At 35.0% G+C, this 23,677-nt stretch overlaps 1 protein-coding gene across 8 annotated transcripts in view; it reads right to left on the bottom strand.

Annotated features, from left to right (window-relative positions):
• The window catches only part of LOC145213425 (uncharacterized), a 102,205-nt gene extending 79,005 nt beyond the window's left edge, over window positions 1-23,200 (bottom strand). For 4 of the 8 annotated variants that reach the window (XM_080081694.1, XM_080081689.1, XM_080081691.1 and 1 more), the window contains exons 1-11: window positions 23,113-23,200; window positions 17,618-17,745; window positions 16,955-17,031; window positions 16,708-16,835; window positions 13,898-14,056; window positions 8,591-8,764; window positions 8,365-8,529; window positions 8,117-8,296; window positions 4,196-4,252; window positions 3,906-3,935; window positions 2,073-2,198 (exon numbers count right to left, since the gene is read on the bottom strand). In XM_080081694.1, the coding sequence (XP_079937820.1) occupies window positions 2,073-2,198; window positions 3,906-3,935; window positions 4,196-4,252; window positions 8,117-8,296; window positions 8,365-8,529; window positions 8,591-8,764; window positions 13,898-14,056; window positions 16,708-16,835; window positions 16,955-17,031; window positions 17,618-17,745; window positions 23,113-23,167 (1,279 nt within the window). In that variant the 5' untranslated portion in view covers window positions 23,168-23,200. Of the gene's footprint in view, window positions 1-2,072; window positions 2,199-2,382; window positions 3,803-3,905; window positions 3,936-4,195; window positions 4,253-8,116; window positions 8,297-8,364; window positions 8,530-8,590; window positions 8,765-13,897; window positions 14,057-16,707; window positions 16,836-16,954; window positions 17,032-17,617; window positions 17,746-23,112 lie in introns of those variants that run through there. The other 4 variants (XM_080081690.1, XM_080081695.1, XM_080081696.1 and 1 more) reach the window with 4 other exon arrangements.
• Between the last annotated feature and the right edge of the window lie 477 nt (window positions 23,201-23,677).

Here is a 23,677-nt window from a genome sequence, read left to right as displayed (position 1 = left end):
GATTTCAATTAATTGCACAAAAACATTAGTAAATTTGGTACAAAATTTGCCAGAATTATGTATACAAGAAAAGTTGATTGTAACTGCTTGACATAGTAATTCCAATACTTAAATCCAAAATGACACAAACTAGCCACTAAAACAGCAACAGCTACATAACCAACCAATAGCTAGGCTTTTATCAGCATTTTAGGGTGTTGCTTAAATTGCAGTTTTAGTTTCTTTCCATTTCATAAAAGTAAAGCTTCTAAAACCTTATGACACCAATATATGTTTTTCAATCAGAATAACAAATTGTTAATGAACTAGAAGGGTGGCTTAGCACATATTGCCCTTGCATATACACTATAGCATATTTTAAAACATAAATATATTTTCTATGCTTATTTTGCGTTGGGTCCCATATTAGTCACTGTCTTTTATAACTTTAGTCGTTTCTGCAGGCAAAAACTCATGGGACCCCACACATGCAAAGTTGTAGATAATGCATTTCAAGAGATAACCATGCAAAAGTCGGATGTTGTAAGGTAAAACACAGTGATCGGCACTGGGCTTAAATAATAATACTTTGTAGAATACAAACTATAAAATTAAATTCACCCCAGATATTGTTTGAAGTATGTCCTATTTAACGTTTTAAAAAAACTGACCCATTTTAGGGGGCTAGTAGGGCAACTAAATGGGTTCGACACACAAACTAAACAATATATAAAAACCACAATGACTCAATCAATAGTACTGCAAAATTTCAGCCCAATCCGCCAATGTTTAAAATTTCAACCACCAGAGGTGTTTTGAGCAACAACCGTCACTGTTTCTGACGTCATAGGGCTGTTAACAAGCCCCTAGCTGCCATGGCGCAAAAACGACCACCAAGAAACCCACCAACGAGCAACAAACAACTGGTTGCCCTTGTAACACTATTGCTCCAAAGAAATCTTTCGTTTGTGGTGCCCAGTACCATACAAACACGTTTTACACTTTAGGGGCTTGTGGGGTAAATGTTACGACTACAGGGTTGAACACAACAATTGACACCTATAAATGGCATACTATACAAGAAATCCAAATTTCAGCCAATTCTGACACTGTTTAAAAACTCACCCATTTTAGGGGGCTAGCGGGGTAAATACTGGGGTTATCAACAAAAACAAAGTGGGATGCACATCTACAGTAATATATCTACCATCTATGTAAATTTCAGCCAAATCCATCAAACATTTGATGGAAAAACGAGTCGGACAAACTTTGGGTAAAAACACCCATTTTAGGGGGCGAGCGGGGTAAATACTGGGGTTATCAACAAAAACAAAGTGGGATGCACATCTACATAACTATATCTCCCATTTGCGTAAATTTCAGCCAAATCCATCAAACATTTGATGGAAAAACGAGTCGGACAAACTTCGGGGAAAAAATACCCATTTTAGGGGGCTAGCGGGGTAAATACTGGGGTTATCAACAAAAACAAAGTGGGATGCACATCTACATAACTATATCTACCATCTGTGTAAATTTCAGCCAAATCCATCAAACATTTGATGGAAAAATGAGTCGGACAAACTTTGGGGAGAAAAAAAATAGAAGAAAAAAACAAACAAAAAAAACAAAAACAATTTGAGTAAAATCAATATGTGTCCCCTTCAGGGAAGGGGACCCATAATAATGCATGAACTTCTACAGAAAAGTTACTGCTGCACATGCACAACAGAAAGCTTTAGATGTCGAATAACAGTTATCACTTTAAAAACTGAATATTACAGATGAAGTATTATAGTCATGCAAAACTGATGATAACATTAAAAGTGGGTAAGTGGTAACTAGACAGTAAAGTTGAACATTTTAAAAAGCAGAAGCAATGTTGACACATGGGTTCAATTTCTGCTTCCTTTTTATCAACTTATGGAAATTGACATGATAATCAGTACAACATGTTTTAGTACAAACAAAAATGCATGAGCTAATAGTAAAATAAAAAAATAAAAGAATTTTACTTGCGTTTCGAGAATCAAGCTGTAATGAGACTACAAATATTATAATAAATTGACAACTATTTAATAGAATAAACTCACCTTGATCAGCAAAGCATGCCGTTTCTCTTTTGTACAAAACGACAACTACCACAATTCCTCCAAAAGCAAGCAAGCATAGAATCACTATGAGGGCAATTATTCCAGGGTCCAAACCTTGAGGAGGTACTGAAAAAAATTAAAGCATTTTTAAATATGGGTTGGCCAAAATTAACTGGTTTGTTTTTCAGTCCACTGTCATAAATTGGCTACATTAAGTGAATGCAAATTGTTTTTGAAGATTTAAAAAAATCTAAATTAAAGGATTTGCTTTGTGAATACAGTAGATGGGGTTCTTTTACCACAACACAACTTTGTATTACACACTTGGTTATTTATTAGCATTAAAACACAATTAGGTTATGTAACAAGCCTAGCACAAACAAAACATTGCATGTCCTGTAACAAACAAACAATAGCGGTAACACCCAAATAAAGGTTCAATTTGTGCCATGCAAAGAAAATTTCGCAGGTTTCTAACTAAGGCATCAGTGTTATAATCAAAAACAGTTCTGTTGTAGAATATGCTTTCAAATACGAGAAATTAGAAATAAAAAGGTTTTAGTAGACACGCAGAAAAATCACAACAATTTGTACCAATCTGTTAAAGAATGAAATAATACATGTGTTGCAAATCTTAGTTTTACTATAATTTAGTGTTTTAAAACAAAACATTTGGTGGTATGTAAGCCCGTAGTATGATGTAGTATGACTTTGTTTGTAGCATACAAGCAATGTCTGACCAACCAAAACAAATATAATCTGTAGTATATGGGGTAAAAGCCATATATAAACTTTTTGTATGACTACTATATATATAATAAGATACATTTTTTCCGAAAAAATTGAATGCTGAAGATTTTTTGAAGTGAGGCAAATTATGTAGTTAATATTAACCTGAATCATATGTTTGCATCACAAATGTTATAATCGATTTAAATTTCTTGAGGTAAGTATAAAAAAATATAAATACTGCATGTAAGTGAGAAAATAATGGTGAAGCTTTTCTAAAACCTGATAAATAAAAGCAACCAGAACAAAATCACGAGGACAGCAGAAATAAAAATAAAAGTCACATAAACATTTAGGCTCTAAATATGGAAAATGTCTAAATTAAGGCATGACTAAAAGTAAATATATAGAGGCAACAACCAACTACAAACTTCTTTATGTGAAATTATTCACAATTTTGTGACTTTTAAATTTTATAACTATTAAATGCTATAAAATAGACACTTTTCCATTTGTCATTCTCTGTGATAGCTTTTAAAGTTTGTGTAAAATATATACAGCAAAAGAGTTTAAATCATTCCACAAAGATGAAAAAACTATGACATGCACTGAAGCAGCTGATCATGCAGGAAAATAAACAGCATTTCTCTGTTTTTGCACAGTTTTGTAAAACCAAGATGCTCCTGAGTACAAGTTATATGTCACTACTATAAAGCACATAGACACGGAACTATCTGAAAATATTATACTCAAACAACAAATATACATGAATAAATCAAGGTCCAAAGTGTTAGTTTTGTAAAAGGTTTTTCACATCACAAAAACAACTCGAAATCAATGCAGACTGTAATTTGTGTGACACAGTTGTTTTAATCTGTCCATGTCTCGCTTAATGACAAATTAAATTGAGAAATGCTGTTTGATAACTTAAAGGTTCATTTTGGTGATATAGAGAGAGATAAGTATGATCAGCAGTGGGCCATTCCGCAAAAATCCAGTGACTGAAACAAGATAGGTGGAAGTCAGACATTTTTTAGTTGAAATAAAAAGGGGTGGTTTTTTTAAACATGCCATTTGTGTGCCAACTAAAACATGCCATAATACCTCCTACTGTTGTAATTTGAATAGTAGAACCTGTAGCGTTATTTCAGATCAGCTTTGGTTAAACTTAACTTGGATTGTGAATTTAAAGTGTAATGGGCTTTTAATTACAGGGTATTTCTTTAATACAGAGGCAAAAAAATGTACAGTCAGTTAAGGTTAAAATTATCATGGCCAAAAATATTGTTCTAATATTTTCAAATCTAACAGGTTGACAAATTTACTATTATTTTTAGTTTGACTCCCTGCCCCCCTTATTCATAAAATTGACAAGTATTGTGCTATAGCCCTACCCGAAATTCCACCACTAGTAGTTGCTGGTGAAACTGTTGTTGTTGCAGTTGTTGGAACTGTAATAGAAATAACTCAACATTACCACATAAGAAAAACTTGGCAACCTATAAGTGTGACAATTAAGCTTAAGGGAAATTCCTAAACTTGGCAATGGATTGAATGTGTGAAAGTGTATTCTGAACTTTGTTCTTAAAACAGCCCCTTTGTGAAATGTAATGTGTTTCAAAATTTTTGGATTACAGCTTTAGTTAGTAGATTCTATCAAACCAAACAGTTAGAGGCCCAAAGCAACCAAAACACAAACACACACAAAGTCATTTTTGTTGGTAAAAATAGAGGACATAAAGTAAACAATTTTTAGGTATATATAGCTTAAAAAACATCTCTACACATAAATTTACTTATTTTTTCTTGGCTAATCAAAGCCTTGAAAATGTTTAATAATTTGTAGACTGACAAATTCATAGTGGGTAAAACAAACAATTGGTAAATTATAAGAGGACAGATTTTTAAAGATTGAGGACAGATTCGCATCCTGCCAAGAAAGGTTTAAAACAGGAGTGAAAAAATTATCCGAAGCATTCTTTGAGATAAGAGATGAACATTACAAAAATATAAAAATCCATTACAAAGCAGAGAAACAAAAAGAAACATATCATGCTAATGCTGTTTGTTGCAACAGTATGTACCACATGCAGCAGTCTAAAATGAGACACAATGGAAAAAGTATTTTGTACATTATTGCCAGCATTCAAGTCGCCTGTTTTTTAACATCTCTTGACTGGATTTGCTCTGGTTGCTTACACCAGCATTTAGGCAAAGCGCAAACAGCATGTTAACATTTTTATTTTAAGCAAGAAGATTAATAGTTTGCTATGGACCAGAAAGTTCAAACCTTTCACAGTGGTGGTATCCATGACTATGTCACTTGTTTCAGCAACAAATCCTGTACTGGTGGCAACAGGAGTACTAGCACTAACTATGGTTTCAGTTTGTGTAGTTCTCTCCAAACTGGTAGTTGTAACTATACACAATCACACATTTTTTAATTTAAACCAACAAATTTAAATTAATTTCATTACAATATATTTTGCCTTGCCAATGCACAAAGCTGTAACTTAATTCAAACATGCATGCACTTCAAGCAAGAGTGCAGCCACAAAACAAAACTTAAATTAGACAACATTTTACCCAACAGAACGAAAACTAACAACAGCTTATATTCACAAATATTATTGTATGAAAAGCACAAGACAAGTGGAGAGGAAGAGAAAATGATGCAAACCCATCAGTCCTGTTAACCAAAAAAGATAGATAAGTAGAAACACAGAGACAACAATCTGCTAAGGCAAGAGTGTCCAAAGAGTTTTACAAATGGAACCAATTTTAATCAAGTAGTGGTACTCAGACCAACATTGTTAAAAAAATGCACAGCTGTGCAACCCGCTTTTTCTGCAATTGTTAAATGTGAACAAACTGCAACAAACGATCTCAATGAGAACACGAAACAGCTCTAAAGCATTTTGTTTCACACTTGATATATTTATAAATCCTACAGGTCCTAGTAAAATTCTATTGCTATGCAAAAGCAGTTCAAACTTGTTTTTTTTTAGCATGAAAACCCTGCTACCTTCAGCTGGTTGGTTTTTTATTATTTCCCTATATTTTCCTTAGATAAAATTGGTATAGTTGCTCCAGTATTTATTAAAAAAGACTGTAGCTAATTGTTTTCTTCACAACTGTGGTCCTTACTGTTACTATGCTTCCTCATTTTACAAACCGGCATCAGTTTGTGCAAGCATACAGTTAAAGTTTGCAACCAATGTCCTAAACATGTCCTATGAAAATTGTAGCTGCATAATGTGTATTTTCTAATGCTTAAGAAGTATCTGTACTATGACTATTTTCTCTCTTCTGAGCAACAATAAAAGTTTTTCTGTAAGGCGTATTCTGCTTTAACCATAATAACATATGCAAACTTAAGCATTTGGCCCACAGGCTGCATTTTGGACACTCCTCAAGTGAAGGTTTAAAGTCACAGCCAAGAGAATACAATTAATGGTTGGGCAAAGAAAGTTTTAATACAGATAGAAGTTTTAGATGATGTACCAATACTATGTTACTATTATAGCACTTGTGACAGGTGTTTCAAAATAGGTTTAACAAAGAGGCCTAACTGTTGCTAAGCAGTTGCCAGTTGTAACTAAAAATACCAACAAAAATTAATGCAACCTTTTAACACTTTTAACTTTTTAACTCCCAGGTAAATCGCATGAGGGATCAAACCTATTTTAGGTTATTGCATATTTTGGCACAAAAAATAACTTAAAACTAGAGATTAATTTACAAGTTTGGCAAACATATTTTATGGGAATCACAGTAAAAAGAATCTTCTGATAAAGAAAATGAAGTAAGTAAGAGCTTATTAGATTTCCAAAAATTAATCTCCTGATATAGTTGCCCATGCACGAGAGAAAGAGAGTTTAAGATCTCAAGCATTTTGTTGTTTCAGAAAGTCAAAATAAATAAGAAACCACAACAGTAGCCATGACATACAGATCAAAAGTCTGGCAAGAAAACTAGATGTGCTTAGAGTGCACACATAAGGGCAAAGCACAAACAGCACATTTACATTTCCTTTTTTATTTCAAGCAAAAAAAGAATTGTTTGCCAAGAGAAAATGCACACCTTCCACAGTGGTAACTTCCTTGGTTATGTCGCTAGTTTCAGCAACAAAACTTGTACTGGTGGTAAGAGGAGTACTAGCACTAATGGTGGATTTAGGTTGTGTTGTGCTCATCAAACTGGTAGTTGTAGCTACACACAATTACCCTGTTCTTTTTTATGTTAAACAACCATTCAATTTTTCATTGTAAACAATTTACCATGCTAATACAATATAACTCAATGTTAGTTTACCACACAAAGCAAAATTAGACAAAGGCAGAAGATAATTCAAACATGTACTTAGTGCGGGAGCACATCACCAAAAACAAAACTTAAATTGTGCAGTTTTCCCTCAATCTACAGAACAAAAATCAAAATCTTTTATTTACAAATGTTTTTTGTTGAAAACTACAAACCAAGCAGAATTGGCAAATGAAATGCAAAAAGTCTGGATTAGATAAAAGAGAAAACCAAGACAACACCAAGTCAAAAAATAATAATTTTGATATAACATGAATTGACTTGAAGAGTTAAAAGAAAGCAAACAATTTGTTAGACAATGTAAATTTTATGACAAACAGGAAAGTTTTGAGCAGGCAAGACTACTTAACTCTAAAGTTAATTTATATAGTATCTATTGTGCTTGGTACAACTAACATCATTTCATATGAATCAACATAAGTGACTGTTACCAAGTCTGTCGTATATACAGTTTAACTTAATCACTAAGAAATATTCTTACAACTACATTGCTGGTACAGCTACTGTCACTGATGCTTTGTTTACTACAGAAAACAGTTTTTACACACATATTAAGTTATGTTTTAACTTAAAAAACATGGAACACAATATCAGCATTAACAATTTAGTCTAAATTTTGGGATGAATATTGTAGCTATATACAACCACACTCAAACTAGACAGATTTATGCTCTTGACAAAAAAATGTTAAAATTTGGACCAGAATATATTAAAATTGAGCTTCACAAGAGTATGCAGAACATAAAACAAACATCACCAATAAAGCTATGACAGATTGTCATGTGTTAGTACCAAGGGAAAAGTTATAAACAAGCACTACAGACAAATTCTTAACTTACAATTAAAACCATAGTTTACTGTTCTGTTTTACACACATTGTATTGACTTGAGTCACACAGCACCAACGTTTTAGGCAAATTATAGGTAATTCAATTATCTAACATGCAGAACCACGCAAAATTAACTCATGCATCGCATTGCCACATGAATACCTGCACAGTTTAATGTCACATTGACATTTTGAAGATGAGAACATGTGGCTGTTGCATTTAAACTTAGATTTATGCAACAATGTACAACAGCAGAATTTCCTTCTGTTATTGTGAGAGAACTGCTGTTTGTTGAGCAATATGTTTGGTTCGTTGTGTCACTTGGAAAAACCAAACATTTGGCTAAACAAGCACACAAATTACGTTTTTATTTACGATTTAACAATAATAAGTCAAAACAATCTAATCACCTAAACAGTTTGTAGTTGTCCACTGACCAGGAGCTGTGCAATTGGCTAAGCCATTTCCAGTATACCCAGAGTTACATGGAACATTTACAGAATCACCTACGTTTGCGATACCAACTAAGCTACTGAGTGAAACATCAGAAGGTATCAAGCTTTTGTTGCATGTACCTTTGCATACATAAATTGTTTAGCAAACTTTGATTAAACACCAAATATAAATAAGGAATACCAATGCAGTTGTAGTCAATGTTCCAAGTAGTGTCAGCTAAACATTCTGCTGTCACAGTGCCACTGTAATTTCCAATACAATTTAAGGTGATTGTATTGGTGTAATTTGTATTTCCATTGTTTGGCGCCTCATATGAACTGTTTGCAGGTATGGCTGCATTGCTACAGACTGGAACTAAATATGGAAAGTAAAGGTAAAAAAATACTTTTCATACAAGCCAAAAGTTCAGTTATGTAACATAAATGCTGTCACATTTTCGTTACTTGTGTTATTTCTGCCCACTTATGGGTAAGGGGGTATTTGCATCGTTAAACCATATGCTAAACAATGTTTGCATGTTAACCAAATTATGCAAACACAGTTCCAACTGCCTCCACTGTATTCCTTCATTTGGAGCTGTAAAAGTAACCACTCAACCGATCAGGCTAAAATTTGTAACAACAGTTTCAGCACATTAGCACATTCAGGCTTGTATTCAGTGGTGCAACCAGTGGAAAATTAGGGGGGCAGGCAACGAATTACCAATACAGCTTTCCCAAAACCTATTGTATTGCTAAGTGCGTATCACTGATTGGTCGAATGGTCCGACGCGTTTTTCCACTAATAATATTAAAAAAACTGGGATTCGTCCTTGGATTGTATGGCTTTTAATGCCGTTAAAAAGTAACACTTGTAAGTCAGAAAGTCCATTGCGATAGTATATTGATGTTTTAAACTAAGGCATTGTTTCGTAACATATAAACTTGTTCGACTGGGTGTTTACACGTTAACGTTTCAATCTGTCTACTAGTGCTGTACCATACTATGTGTAAGTTTCTCGTGATCTGCAATGATGGCTTTACATAGAGACGTGGACGTAAATTACAAACAAGTTGTCGAAAGATTTTTGGCTGAAGCTCCACGCTAATAAACATTTTATTTTTGTGTGTTTACATGTAAATACGTTTTCAAGTTCCAACAAAGATTGTTGTTGCGGTAATTTAGGATGTTGTATAAAAACATCGCTGAAACTTCGTTTTTACCATGTTTTTTCGGCGCTGTACGAGAGCCGTTATACGCAATAACACGAATAGAAAAGGGACCTGGCATGCCGACGAACCTGCCCCCCTAGTTGCGCCCATGCTTGTATTCAGCACATTCAGGCTTGTATTTCTGACACGAACAACTAAAAAGCTAAAAGGGAATTTTTCAGGGTTAAGGGATAAAAAAGAGTAAATCCAACAAACACATACAAAATCCAAACCAACAAAGTTTTGATTATATACTTGGTACTACAGTCATTTTTGTTAATTTTATGTCGCTGCATAGGCCTTGTGTGTTGTAGTAGCAATTAAATTATGTTTAACTGTTAACTGAAGCTTTCTTGTTGCTGGATGAATCTAACTGCCTACATTCTGCTCAAAAGGCAGAACTTTCATACAAATAACAATCTCATAGGGGGCGATTTTGAGACATTGCCTTGAAAAGGGGGTGATTGAGCGAAAAAGGTTAAAGACCCCTGCACTATACCTTATTTTAAACATTAATACATTCCCAGGTAAAACACAGTGATCAGTACCAGGCCAAAAAAAATGCAACAATTCAAACCAAAAGCAATTTCCACAAGCTTTGCAAATTTAATTCAACTTTGTTAAAAACAATGTAGGAGCTAAAGGATGAACAAACAATCAACATCTATAAATAACCTATTCAACAAGTTATCCAAAGTTTATTTAATTTAAATACTATTCAGAAAATGCACCTATTTTAGGGGGCTCGTGGGGTACACATTGGGGCCACAGGGTTGAACACAACACCTATAAATTGCGCACTCTACGAGCTATCCAAATTTGACCAATTCTGACGCTGTTCAAAAACTCACCCATTTTAGGAGGCTGGCAGGGTAATTGCTGGGGTTATCAAGACAAATGAAGAAGGCAAAACTACACAGCTAGATCTACCATCATTAAACGTTTCATCCAAATCACTGCGTGACACAACAACTGCATAACTAACATTTTTAAATGATCTACAAACATATCTTAATTGCACAGTGCAAAAAGACTGCCTGACAGCACATCCAGTTAGGCACAAGGCCGAGATATTCGCTTTTCAGTGGGCAGGTTTGCGCTTTTCGCGCCCAATCGGCCTTTCTTTCGACATGGAGTTGTGCGTTATTTTCATGAGGAGGAAAATGGATGTGTCTGGCCCCGTTAGTTCGTACATACCAACAATACGGCTGCTTAGCTGGGCTTTTTTATGTCCAAAACCTGTTCTGAAACAGTTTTCAGTTTGAGAAGATACGTTACACAGATGTAACAAATCATGCTGCGCTGTCACTCTGCATTTCGAAACACGAGTAAGTTGACCTACATTGATGTTTACAGCGTGTATAACTAATATCGTAACATCTTATTTCCAACCAGTGAGAAAATGGTCAAGTGATGACTGCATTCATGCATCAAGGAGGGGCATTTTTTCCATGTGTCACTATCGTCAATCACTCCCATTGCGTCAGCTGTGCACTGAGCGAGCACAAATTTGACAAAAGACAGAATGTACAAACATATTTGGGCTGTATGAGTAATTACTGAGCCAATTGCACTAAATTTTTTAACAGCCAATAAGGAGCACCCTATCCACATCTGTTTAAAATGTCAGCAGGTTAAGTCTTGTATTTCTGACCTAATTAACATGTGAACAAACAAACAAATATTTGGGGGTAAAATAATGCAATTCAAGAGATAACCATGAGAAAGTCGGGTGATGTAAGGTAAAACACAGTGATCGGCACTGGGCTTAAATAATAATACTATGTAGAATACAAACTATAAAATTAGATTCACCCCAGATATTGTTTAAAGTATGTCCTATTTAACGTTTTAAAAAACTGACCCATTTTAGGGGGATAGTAGGGTAACTAATTGGGTGGACACACAAACTAAAAAATATATAAAAACCACATTGACTCAATCAATAGTACTGCAAAATTTCAGCCCAATCCGCCAATGTTTAAAATTTTGACCACTAGAGGTGTTTTGAGCAACAACTGTTAATGTTTCTGACGTCATAGGGCTGTTAACAAGCCCCTAACTGCCATGGCACAAAAACGAGCACCAAGCAACCCACCAACAAGTAAAATACAACTGGTTGCCCTTCTAACACTATTGCTCCAAAGAAATCTTTCGTTTGTGGTGCCCAGTAACATACAAATACATTTCACACTTTAAGGGCTTGTGGGGTAAATGTTAGTAGTACAGGGTTGAACACAACAATCAACACCTATAAATGGCATACTATACAAGAAATCTAAATTTTAGCGAATTCTCACACTGTTTAAAAACTCACCAATTTTAGGGGCCTAGCGGGGTAAATACTGGGGTTATCAACAAAAACAAGGTGGGATACACATCTTTATAACTATATCTACCATATGTGTAAATTTCAGCCAAATCCATCAAACATTTGATGGCAAAACGAGTCGGACAAACTTTAGGTAAAAACACCCATTTTAGGGGGCTAGCGGGGTAAATACTGGGGTTATCATCAAAAACAAAGTGGGATGCACATCTACATAACTATATCTACCATCTGTGTAAATTTCAGCCAAATCCATCAAACATTTGATGGAAAAACGAGTCGGACAAACTTTGGGAAGGGGACCCATAAATACAATAAAACAATTTTTGCAAAGCTAACATTCATGCTTAAGTAGATTACAACAAGATAATTCTATTCTGCTCTAAAAATAAAATATTGTTTCTGTTTAACAGGTTCTTTATTGTGAAGATAAAAGTATGGTAAAACTAGAAGGGTGGCTTTCTGATATACTTCCATTTTATATATTCTATACGATATTTACCAATTTACTATACACATCATTTGATCCACACATATGATTGTTTTTGTAAACAAAAACTAATGGGTCCCCACACGCGTGTTTGTGCGGATTTACGGTAAACAAATGTTGCGGTGACTTTTAGATTTTTAAAAACAAATTTTTAGAAAGCATTAACCCAACAATAAAAAAATTGTTCGTATTCTTTTTGCACTATTATTGTCATATAATTACAAAAACATTAAAAAAGAACGAAACAAATACTTTAATTTAATCTCTTGCTTTGACCCAGATATTGTCGTACCATTGACCTGCAGTAACCTCTCAGGGTGCACACGCCAAACGACTGTTTGACCTATTGACACCGTTTTCAATAGACGCCGTCCTTACTGTTCAACAAAACCGTTTAACCTAATTTATACATGCCTTGAGTGTTGATTCCTAAATTGATAGCAAAAAAACACTACATTATGATGAAAGAAAGTTCTGAACTGTGTTAGTAATACCTACTAGTTGACCTTAAGTAACCCATGGTCATGCGGCGGCCAACCTGACAACGAGCATTTAAAAAAACACATTTATCTTGCAAAAATGTCAAGTTTGATTTTTCAACTTTATTTTGATTAACAAGTTTTGCTTGACATATACGAAACCGAAGCACGCTTATTAGGTTTAAATCACGTCATAGGTGTGAAACCTTCGCCAAAACTGAAAATGTGAGTGACAACTTAATAAAACGAAATAGCATTGCTGTGCAAAACAGCTGATTTCTAATCACCGATCACCTGTCCGACGTCAAGCTGAGCCCTCCTGCTATCGTAAACCAGTGAGTTACTCTCTTGGGACTTCTGCCTACAGTGTCTTTCTTGACCAAACGAGCGTTAGACACATTTACGTTTTGGGGGCCTGTGGGTAAACCGCTGGGTAATTCGGGGTCAAACTTCTGGAGGATCAAGTTTGGATTAATAACTAACATATGTCCAAATTTGAATAAATTTGAAGCACTCTTTCTTTACCAAACCAGCGTTACAAACCAGCGTTAAAAATTTTACGTTTTCGGGGCCTGTGGGTGAACCCCTGGGTCATTCAGGGTCAAACTTCAGGAGGATCAAATTTTGGTTAATAACTAACATCTGACAAAATTTAAACAAATTTGAAGCACTCTTTCTTGACCAAACGCATATAACAAACCATGTTTTAAAAAAGTTGCATTTTGGGGGCCTGTGGGTGAACCACTGGGTAATTCGGGGTCAAACTTCAGGAGGATCAAATTTAGATTAATAACTAACATCTGTCCAAATTTGAATAAATTTGAAGCACTCTTTCTTGACCAAATGCGTTTAACAAACCAGCGTTAGACAGAAAAAAGAAAAAAAGAAAAAAAAATACGGACAAAAACAATATGTGTCCCTTCAGGGAAGGGGACCCATAATAATTCATATCCATTACAACTTTTGTAGTAAGATATAATTAAGGAAAGTGCAACCTACTTGTGCAAACTGGACTAACACTCCATGTTGCATTACTCTGACATGTTCCTGTAGTATTTCCAACATGTTTAGCTGGACAGGTGAAAGTTCCTTGGCATTGAAATCCACATGGAGTATCAGAAAAAGTGGAAGTGACAAGACCACCAATTGGAGCACAAACTAAAAAAACAAGTTGTGCAAACATTTTCTCAAATCAACTTGTTAATTTCCTGATATTACACTTTATCAAAAAAACAGTCAAGTTTTTATACATAAGCAACTACACAGCTTAAACTGTTTGTTGAGGAACAGCGATTTATTTACAACTAGAAGGGTGGCTTAGCACATTTGCCATTGCACATAATATATTAAAACACAGTGATCAGTACTTGGCTTAAATAATCATGCTAATAAAAGTACAAACTACACAAATCTTAATGCAAGGCTTAATGCAAACATTGTTTGAAATTTGCCCTACTTAATGTTATATTTTGAAGGAAAGAAGGGGTAAGTAGTGTCAAAATAAAGTAAAACAGAACAATTAACACCTATATACAGCATATTCTACAAACTTTCCAAAGTTGTATTATTTTGCACATTGTTAAAAAAATCACCCATTTTAGGGGCAAATTATCAGAAAGCATTAACACAACTTTTAAAAAGTTTTGACTGTTTTATTTTTGTATTATTGTCATATAATTACAAAAAAAGAAATGAAAATATAATTTCAATTCAGACTCTTGCTTTGACCTTGATAGTTTACAAACACCAATTTTCTTAGAAAGCCTTAACAGTTGTACTACAGACACTATAAATTAAAAAGCAATTTGCTACAAAGGTGTACATAACAAATTGTTTTTAACCTAATCTGGGTTTACAAAACAAGTACTATTGACCTGTAGTAACCTCAAATGATCCAGACACTGAACCATCGTTTAATAGCCCTTTGACACCGTTTCAATAGCAAACAGTCCCTAGTGTGCAACAATGTGGTTTGGCCTAATTTATATATGACTTAAGTTTTGATTCTTGAACTGTCAAATATAGAAGCTACGTTATGACTAAAAATCTTTCTTAACTGTGTTTAAATACCTACTACTTAACCTTTAGTGATCGCTGGTCAAGCGGCGGCCAAGCTAACAACAAGAATTTAAAACAATTTATTGCGGCTTTCGAAAAAGTCAAGTTTATTTTATATTTTTTCTTTATATTGATCAACAAAGTTTTGCTTGATATATACAAAACCGAAACACATTTATAGAGTTTAAATTATGTCTTAGGTGTAAAACCTTCATCTGAAAATCTGCATGATAACTTAACAAACGACATGGCATTGCTGCTAAAAAACAGATGATTTCTAATCACCGATGACTGTCTCGTAAAATGTCTGTCTGGATGAAAAGCTGAGCACTCCCGCTCTGCATTAAATTCCTTAATTGTAAACCAGTGAATTACTCCCTTGGGAATTCTGTCTGACTGATATAATCGTAAACCAGTGTACACATATTATAGGCTGCAAAGGTAACCATTTGACCTATAAAGACAAATTTTTAAATACTAAACGATTATCTACTGTTCAGCACATTAAAGCCGGTATTTCTGGTCTAAAACTAAAATATTTTGGGGTTTAAGGGGTGAAAATGGGTGAAATCAAATTAAAAAATTATTTAGAATACTTTTTTCATTGCAGCAACAAACAAAGCAAACTCCTTGATCATGTACTTCGGTCAGTACATCTGTTTCAAAAAATTGTACGTTTTGGTGGCTTGTGGGTAAACCACTGGGTCGCATGGAGTCACACTTGAGGAGAATTAAATTTGGATCAATAAATAACATCTGTGCAAATTTAAATAAATTTGACTCTTTTTGAGCAACTGCGTATAACAAACCAGCATTAGACAGAAAAACGAAGAAAAATACGGATAAAACAATGAGTCCCTTCATGGAAGGGGACCAATAATTATTTTTAGATTCTTAAGAAAAAATTAGCAGAAAGCATCAAACCAAACCTAAAAAGTTTTGTGGATATTCTGTTTAAATCATTATATTGATATGTATTTACAAACAAAACAAAAATTTCCAATCCTGTCCAAATATAATCTCTAATAATTCGACCTTAAAATTGCTCTCCATGGCCAGTTTAAAACAACTAATTTTTTTCCTAGAAAACCCTAGCAGTGTTAGAATCACTACAGATTAGGAAGCCATATGAAATTCGAACGAATCCTAACCCTATAAGTTGATCTTCAGTGACCTATTGTCATGCTGTTTAAGCTGACGTCCTTTATTTTATAAAGTTCAACGTTTTGCCTGACATATTACTAAGTAAAATACCATTTATAGAGTTCTCGTTGAAGGTGTATAACCAATCGTAAACCAGTGAGTCCCTGGGACTTCAAACCAGTGAGTCCCTGGGATCTGACTAACAGTGTATATTATGGACTATACAGGTAATCATTTGGCTGATTGAACAAAAAATCTTTAGAATACTTTACATTGCACCAACCAACAAAGCATGAAACTTCCAGATTATGTACTTTAGTCAGTACAGTCGTTTGAAAATTTTATGTTTGGGGCCCTGTGGGTTAACCACTGGGTCATGCCAGGTCAAACTTTATGAGAATCAAATTAGGATTAATAACTAACATCTCTCCAAATTTGAATGGAAGGGGACCCATAAAAGTAACTAAAATGTGCATAAATTGGAATCTGTTTTAAGAACTCTTTCTTAACCAAACGCTTAAACCAACAAGAACAATATTGGTCCTTTTCAGGGATTAAGACTCACAACAAAATTTGCCAACAAACAAGGTGGTTTAAAATTTTTTTACCTGTCACATTAATTGTGATTTCTTTTACAAGAACTCCACTTCTTTGAATTGATATCTGTGAGTTACTGGCAGTAAGAGCTGGGGTGGTGACATTCGTAAAAAGGGTTCCTGTTGAAGTTGCTGGACAACTAAAAAAACTTTTAAGTTAGTAACATGACTTTTTTTTATGAGTACAATTAGGATATGCTGTGTCCCATTCATACATCAATCATGTCTTTCGTTCTAAAACAATAAACCAACATCTTACTAGAATGCAATGGCACTCCTTTGTGTACACGAAACTAGCCCATTTGCTGGATTGACAGCAGCTTCCAAAAGTATTGTCTGTAAACAATGAAACATTTGTTTTAGAAAAAAAGCTACAAAAGCTTACCAAGGTAATACTTAAAAGACAAAGATTTAACATGCATAGCAGCTGCACTATTTTTTGCCGTCCTACACATAGGTCCCCTATAACAATTACATTTAATTAGGACATAAAAACTTAAAAATTCAACTACTTTTGGAGCCTAGTTGGGTAAATGTTGGTATAACAAACAAATCTTAACTATTTTATGGGGACCTGGGATAACTTTGACACATAATTGGTGATGTAAATAACCACTGGGTTGATCAGGCTAAAATTTTAAACAAAGGGAATAGGACTGCAGATGTCTAACCAACTTGTCATAGATTTAAAAAAAGTATTTTTTTCTTTACTAAACGAGTGGAACAATCCAATCTTGGACAAATAAAAGGGAAAGGGACCCCTAAAAATATTTCAAACATTAATTGGAAGTAAATCTATATGAATGTTTAACAATGTTGGTGATATCTAACACAACTCATCTGTTTTAGCATCTAAATGAATGAGTCCCAGTCAGTAGTACATAACCACAGAAGTGGCCCTACTTGTGTTAGCGGCACTTACAGTATCCAGAAACCAGGAAAAAGCAACAGTAGTATCAGCTGTTAATGTTGATGAAGCCACTGCAGATGACCCAATAGACTTTGTAGTAGATCCAACAGCAATGTTGGAGAAATCAACTACTCCACAAGCTAAAAAACATTAGAACCAGATCAAAAAACACCTTGTCTTATAAAGAAATTAGTTTTTGATTAGTTTTGCAAGCGAATCCAAATCTGAACATGCAAATCGCTAATAAAACTAAAAAAGGGTGGCTTAGCACATAATATCATTGAAAATACACTAAATCTATTTTGAAATTATATTTTGTATACTCATTTTACATTGGGTCCAATAATAGCCAATATTTTTGTAACCTTTGTTAGTTTCTGCAAGCAGAAACTCATAGGACCCCACAAACAAATAACCGAACCACACTGGCCCAAACTACAGCCTGTGAAATTTTACAGCCTGTGAAATTTTATTATTTTTTTTAAGTTGGCCAATGTTTAAAGTTTTAACCACCAGAGGTGTTTTGAGTAACATGGTTAACAGTTCCTTAACTGCCATGTGCAAAAATGTCCCACAAGGAAAACTTCATAATTGACGACACATCGTTTGATGCGATGGTGCAATCCTTGATGGTGTGTTATTGTCAAATTTGTTTGTTTCTTCATCGCAGAACGGATATCAAATGGAGGCCGCCATTACAGTACTAGTTTAAATATTGACACCTAGATGGCGCTAGACATGCGAACTCGGTGGCGGAAATTCGGATCTGATGCGCAGAACGAATAAAGAGCGAGAGTTCAGTTCTCTACCGATTAGTTTCAACAAATACTAAGCAGAGACTGCACACTGCCCTTTTTTTCACAACACTTTGCCTTGTTCCTTTCTTCTCTGCTGTTCACTTCAAACACGCTCCATACAAACACAATGCTCTTGTATCAGACGCTTGCTCGATCACCTGCTCGTTTGATGTCACAATGTACCCTACACAAATCCGAAACATTTCTTCGCTATCGAGTTTGCTAGCGCATGCACAGTAATACTGACCGGCAAAATAACATCCGGTTGTTCCCAAAGACGACCTTGTTTCTGAAATAATTTTACGTTTACGGACTTAAGTAAGAGTCAAAGTTTGGCTGCGTATTATACATGGGTACAGGCTTTTTTCCAGCATCGACATGCCATTTTTAAGGTGCGCATTATGCATGGAAAATTACGGTAGGTCAGATATTTTGTTGCCATAGAAGTATAAGTGCAGCAACTTTCTAACAAAATGTCATTTTATGCTAGAAAAAGTGCTATACAGTCACAAATCGCACAGCCATGTCACGTTACAATTTGCTATTTTGGTGATATAGTAACACATAAGAAAAGATGCTGGAACCAAGTTTTTGACCTTAAAACCCAATAGGTTCCTTGAAATGACATAGTATTTTTAAACTTGAAAAGGTTAATTTTATCGCAATTTAACAACTGGTACTCGTTTAAGTTGCAGAATGCAAACAATAAAGAAAAAAAGTTGCACAAAAATACTTAGTAATAGTGATGTACCGAATCGGCGAAATTTCGATTCGGCCGAAACCGAATATTCCGCGGTTTTGCCGAATAAATTCGGCCGAATCAACCGAATCATTTATGACGTCACGCGAAGTCGTACGGTACGCGTTTGACATGAAAACATAAGTTTATCTACCAGGCAATTAGTGCAGAATGGTTGTGTTTCGTCCTTATTTCAGTTCTGTGGGGTTTAACATTGCCTCAAGCATAATTTCCAACCCGGCAATGAATTACTATTTAGTTGTCTGCAGTGGGGAAAACGATAATGGTAAAAAATATAATAAGTGACAGGATTTTCGTCGGCACTAAGCAGGAAAGACACGCTTAACGCTTCAAATGTATGTTTATAAAAGATTCGGTTTCGGCCGAATCGCAACAAATTATTCGGCCGAAACCGAATCTTTGCAAAAGTGGCCGATTCGGCCGAATAAATTCGGCAAACCGAATATTCGGTACATCTCTACTTAGTAACATAAACTAGAAGGGTGGCTTCAGGGGCGTATCCAGAAATTTTTAAAGGGGGGGTCCAACGTTTTATTTTGGGAAATTCCCTAATGACGTCCTTATACGTAAAAACGACGCGTTAAGCGCTTTGTCCAAAATTGTAAGCAGGCCCAAAACCGAAACCCGGCCCAACTTTCGGCGGTTTTTCTACCTGTCCAATTGACAGAACGACAATATTTTAGCAAAAGCTTTGTAGTTTTGTAAACCCGCCGCTGCTATTTAGCTTACTCAGCAAAACTGCAGTCGATAAGTTGCGCAATGTAACGGACGCACTAAAGTTGGTAAATGCAGAAGGCAAAAATCGTGCCTGGCGAGTAACAAATTACGTTTACCTGTGTGGGGCAAACTAATACGTGTTTGTCAGGACAAAACTGTTAAGTTATTTTATTATTAACAAAGTTAACAGAAACAATACAACATTAAACATTTTAACCATTTTTACTCAGTTTACATTCTTTTACTGCAAAAACAGTTGCATTTGGTACATTTAACACTAACAAAAACCAATTAAAACCAGCGTTCTAACCGGAACGTAACTTTCCGCTTGTTAGCTCATAAAACTTCTTGTTAAACCCTTGTTATGTCACAATTGGCGATTAGATAACAAGCGAATACAAGAGATTGGAAGCTCACGACTTTGAGATAACGACTCCCTGTTATCACGCAACCGTAACCGAACGATTTGAGCCTATTTAATTTACCCAAAAAACTTTAAAAAAAGGATACGCTACTGGGTGGCTTAGCACATTTTGTCGTTGCGCATACACTATAACATTTTTTTTAAATATAAATATATTTTCTATGCTGATTTTATAATGAGTTTCATATTAACCACCGTTATTTATAACTTTAGTTGTTTCTGCAGACAGTTGAAAATAATGGATTTAAAGAGATAACCCTGAGAAGTTAGGTGTTGTAAGGTAAAACATAGTGATCGGCAATAGGCATAAATAGTAATACTATGTACAGTACAAACTATACAGATTCACCCCAGATATTGTTTAAGGCAGGGCTCCTGGTTTAAGGTATGTTCTATTTAACATTTGTTTTCAAAGGTGTAAATGGTGGTGTTATGGGGTCAATCGAGGGTAAACTACCAGAGGATCAAATTTGGATCAATAGCCAACATCTGTGTAAGTTTGAATAAATCTGAAGCACTCTTTGTTGACCAAATGCATTTAACAAACCGGCGTTAGACAAAAACAAATACATATTTTTGGGGTTTAAGGGGTGAAAATGGGTAAATAATTTTCTAAGGTACAAAATTATTTAGAATACTTTACATTGCACCAAACAACAAAGCATGAAACTCCTAGATGATGTACTTTAGTCAGTACAGCCATTTTAAAAATTTACGTTTTGGAGGCCTTTGGAAGAACCCTGGGGTCACTCGGGGCCAAACTTCAGGAGGATCAAACTTGGATCAATAAATAAAATCTCTGTAAATTTGAATAAAAGCACTCTTTCTTGACCAAACACATATAACAAACCAGTGCTAGACTGAAAAAAATATGGACAAAAACAATATATATGTTCCTTAAGGGAAGGGGACCCATCAATGTCAACACCTACATTAGTTTAGAAACAAATTTACTATTATTTGTTGCAAAAACACCCCTTTGGTGGTCAATAGTATTGTATGGATATATATATTGTGTACTGGTGTTTAAATTTTAAAAAGAACAAGCTATATTCAACATGATTCTGGGAAATTGGAAATTCAGAAATTAATTGTAAATTCTTTTGTATATTGGTAGTGCAACAATGCCAGATAACCGAACAAACGGCTTTATTCGCAATGTTTGCATCTGGTGAAAATTATAATTTCAGTGTCATTCATGTGAGGAAAAAAGAAGCGTTCAGATTTGTACTTGGTGTAAATTGGGCTTTATTCTTTGTTTTTTACTTCAATTCAACCTCAATATTGTTGTACAAAACCTGTTTTATAATAGCGAAATCTTATTTTGGAAAATCCAGATAGCAATTCAGATACATACTGACAAATACAGTGGCCTCCTGCCGTGCCGTGGCAGAGCTAAATATCTATTATTGTTTTTGGATTTGTCAGGGAGTAACAAAATAGAGAAGGTAGTTTACTTCTATCATCCTACAGTTACTGACAGCCAGGGTATGCGACATGCAGTTTCAGGCCAAATGTGGCCCAAATGAGATCTTGGAGTTTTAAATGATGTGTTGCATGCTAAACCCGTGGTTCCTAACCTTTTCCTTGCGGCACCCTATCAAAGAGATAAATAGTTTGCGGCACCTTGGTAAAACTGGATCAATTTTATGAGGTTACTGTATTTCAAATAACTGTATGAAACAAAACAGAATGAGTTGTACAGTATAGCGCGTGTAAGTAAATGTATTTATTCAAAAGTCAGTGTGAAATTTGGGTTTGGCTTTATGCACACAGTCCCTTAATATGTGAAGGCACATTGGATAAAACCACCCGCATTTCTTCCTCGACTATAAGTAGTCGTTCTCAATTTCTCAAGAGTTTTTATGTTCGTTAATACGTAAAATCCACTCTCACATAGATATGCTGAGGAAAACTGCAACCAAAGCACAATTGCTTTGTTTCCACCGCAAAGATTTTCATTATGCGCGTCGAGAGGCATCTGCTTGTAAAGCTCAAATTTTCCATCGTTATGCTATTCTAATTTTTTTAAGGTTTGATACGCAACGAGTCGAAATCTCTTCCACTCTGATTTTTACTGGGCAAGAAAACAAATGCTTATAGCGAAGTATGTATCTATTTACCGCCAGCAACTTCGCTACGAGGCGAATCTCCAGAATTTAGCTGCGAAAAATGCGTGACACGAAACTCAATACACACTGAAATTCGGATAGAAATAAATAACCCACTTAAGGGGTGAAAGCTAAAACAAAGAATGGGTCGCACTCGCAGTATTGCAATATCAATATCTCGCGGCACCCCTGAACATTGCAATTGGCACCCCAAGGTGCTGCGGCACCCCGGTTGGGAACCACTGTGCTAAACTATTTTAACGAGTAACTGAAATTTGTTTGTTTTGGGGTCAACAACTAGAATCCCTAATGGTTACTTGTAGCTCCAGTTAATATAAGTGTTTGCTACCATACAATTAACTTGTTTTATAGAAAAGGTGCAACTTGCCATCTAATCATGGTTAGTGTGTTTGACCCATGACATTTAAGAGTTACACAGTACACACCCCTGACTTAAAGGATGGGAATTTTCACTTTAAAATGTATATTCAAAGCCAAGTAAACATATGCGCATAACAAAATGTATGTTACAGGGCGATTTTTGGATGCACATCATGATAACAACACAGGATCAGTAATTTTTTATGTTAAATCTTAGTAGAAGTTAGGCCTTCAGGAGAATTATCAATCCAATTTGCAACTGTCACAACTGTGATTCATAAACAAAAAAGACGAATAACTATACAGAAGAAACTTACTTGTAGCTGCATACGAAGCCAAGTAAATCAACACACCTTTCAAGTGAGAAAACATTCTTATGATGTAAATATTTATTAGACCTGCTCAATGACAAAAAATACTTCAATGTCATATTCATAACAATGTCATACCTGCACATACACCAATAACCTTTACAAATGATCAACTACGTCATACATAATGACATCACTCACACATTTTCCCAACCGCCTGACAAAAATTTCCCACTTTACGAAATAACGGGTCTAGTGTACAATTGTACGTACATAGGTTAATGACGTCACAAAATCATGAAATTACGTCACAACATAGTTTAGGTCATATGATGACGTCATGCAAAATTTTGCGTATGTATGACGTCATTAACCCTGTTTTTAATAGCACTAAAAAATTTGACGTCACTCATGCGCCCCCTTGCAAACCACTGTGGTAAAAAGGGGAAAATAAAATGGAAAACACATTTAAGGTACAGTAACAAATTGAACTTAAACAAGTTTTATACATTACTGCTCACATCTGAGCGTTTTTGAAAGCAAAAAAATACTTAAAATACCCCAAAATGCC

Source organism: Phallusia mammillata, chromosome 2 (genome assembly GCF_965637545.1).
Source record: "Phallusia mammillata chromosome 2, kaPhaMamm4.hap1.1, whole genome shotgun sequence".
NCBI lineage: Eukaryota > Metazoa > Chordata > Ascidiacea > Phlebobranchia > Ascidiidae > Phallusia > Phallusia mammillata.
The sequence above is the reverse complement of the archived record's forward strand: the minus strand, read 5'-3'. Positions and strand labels throughout refer to the sequence as shown.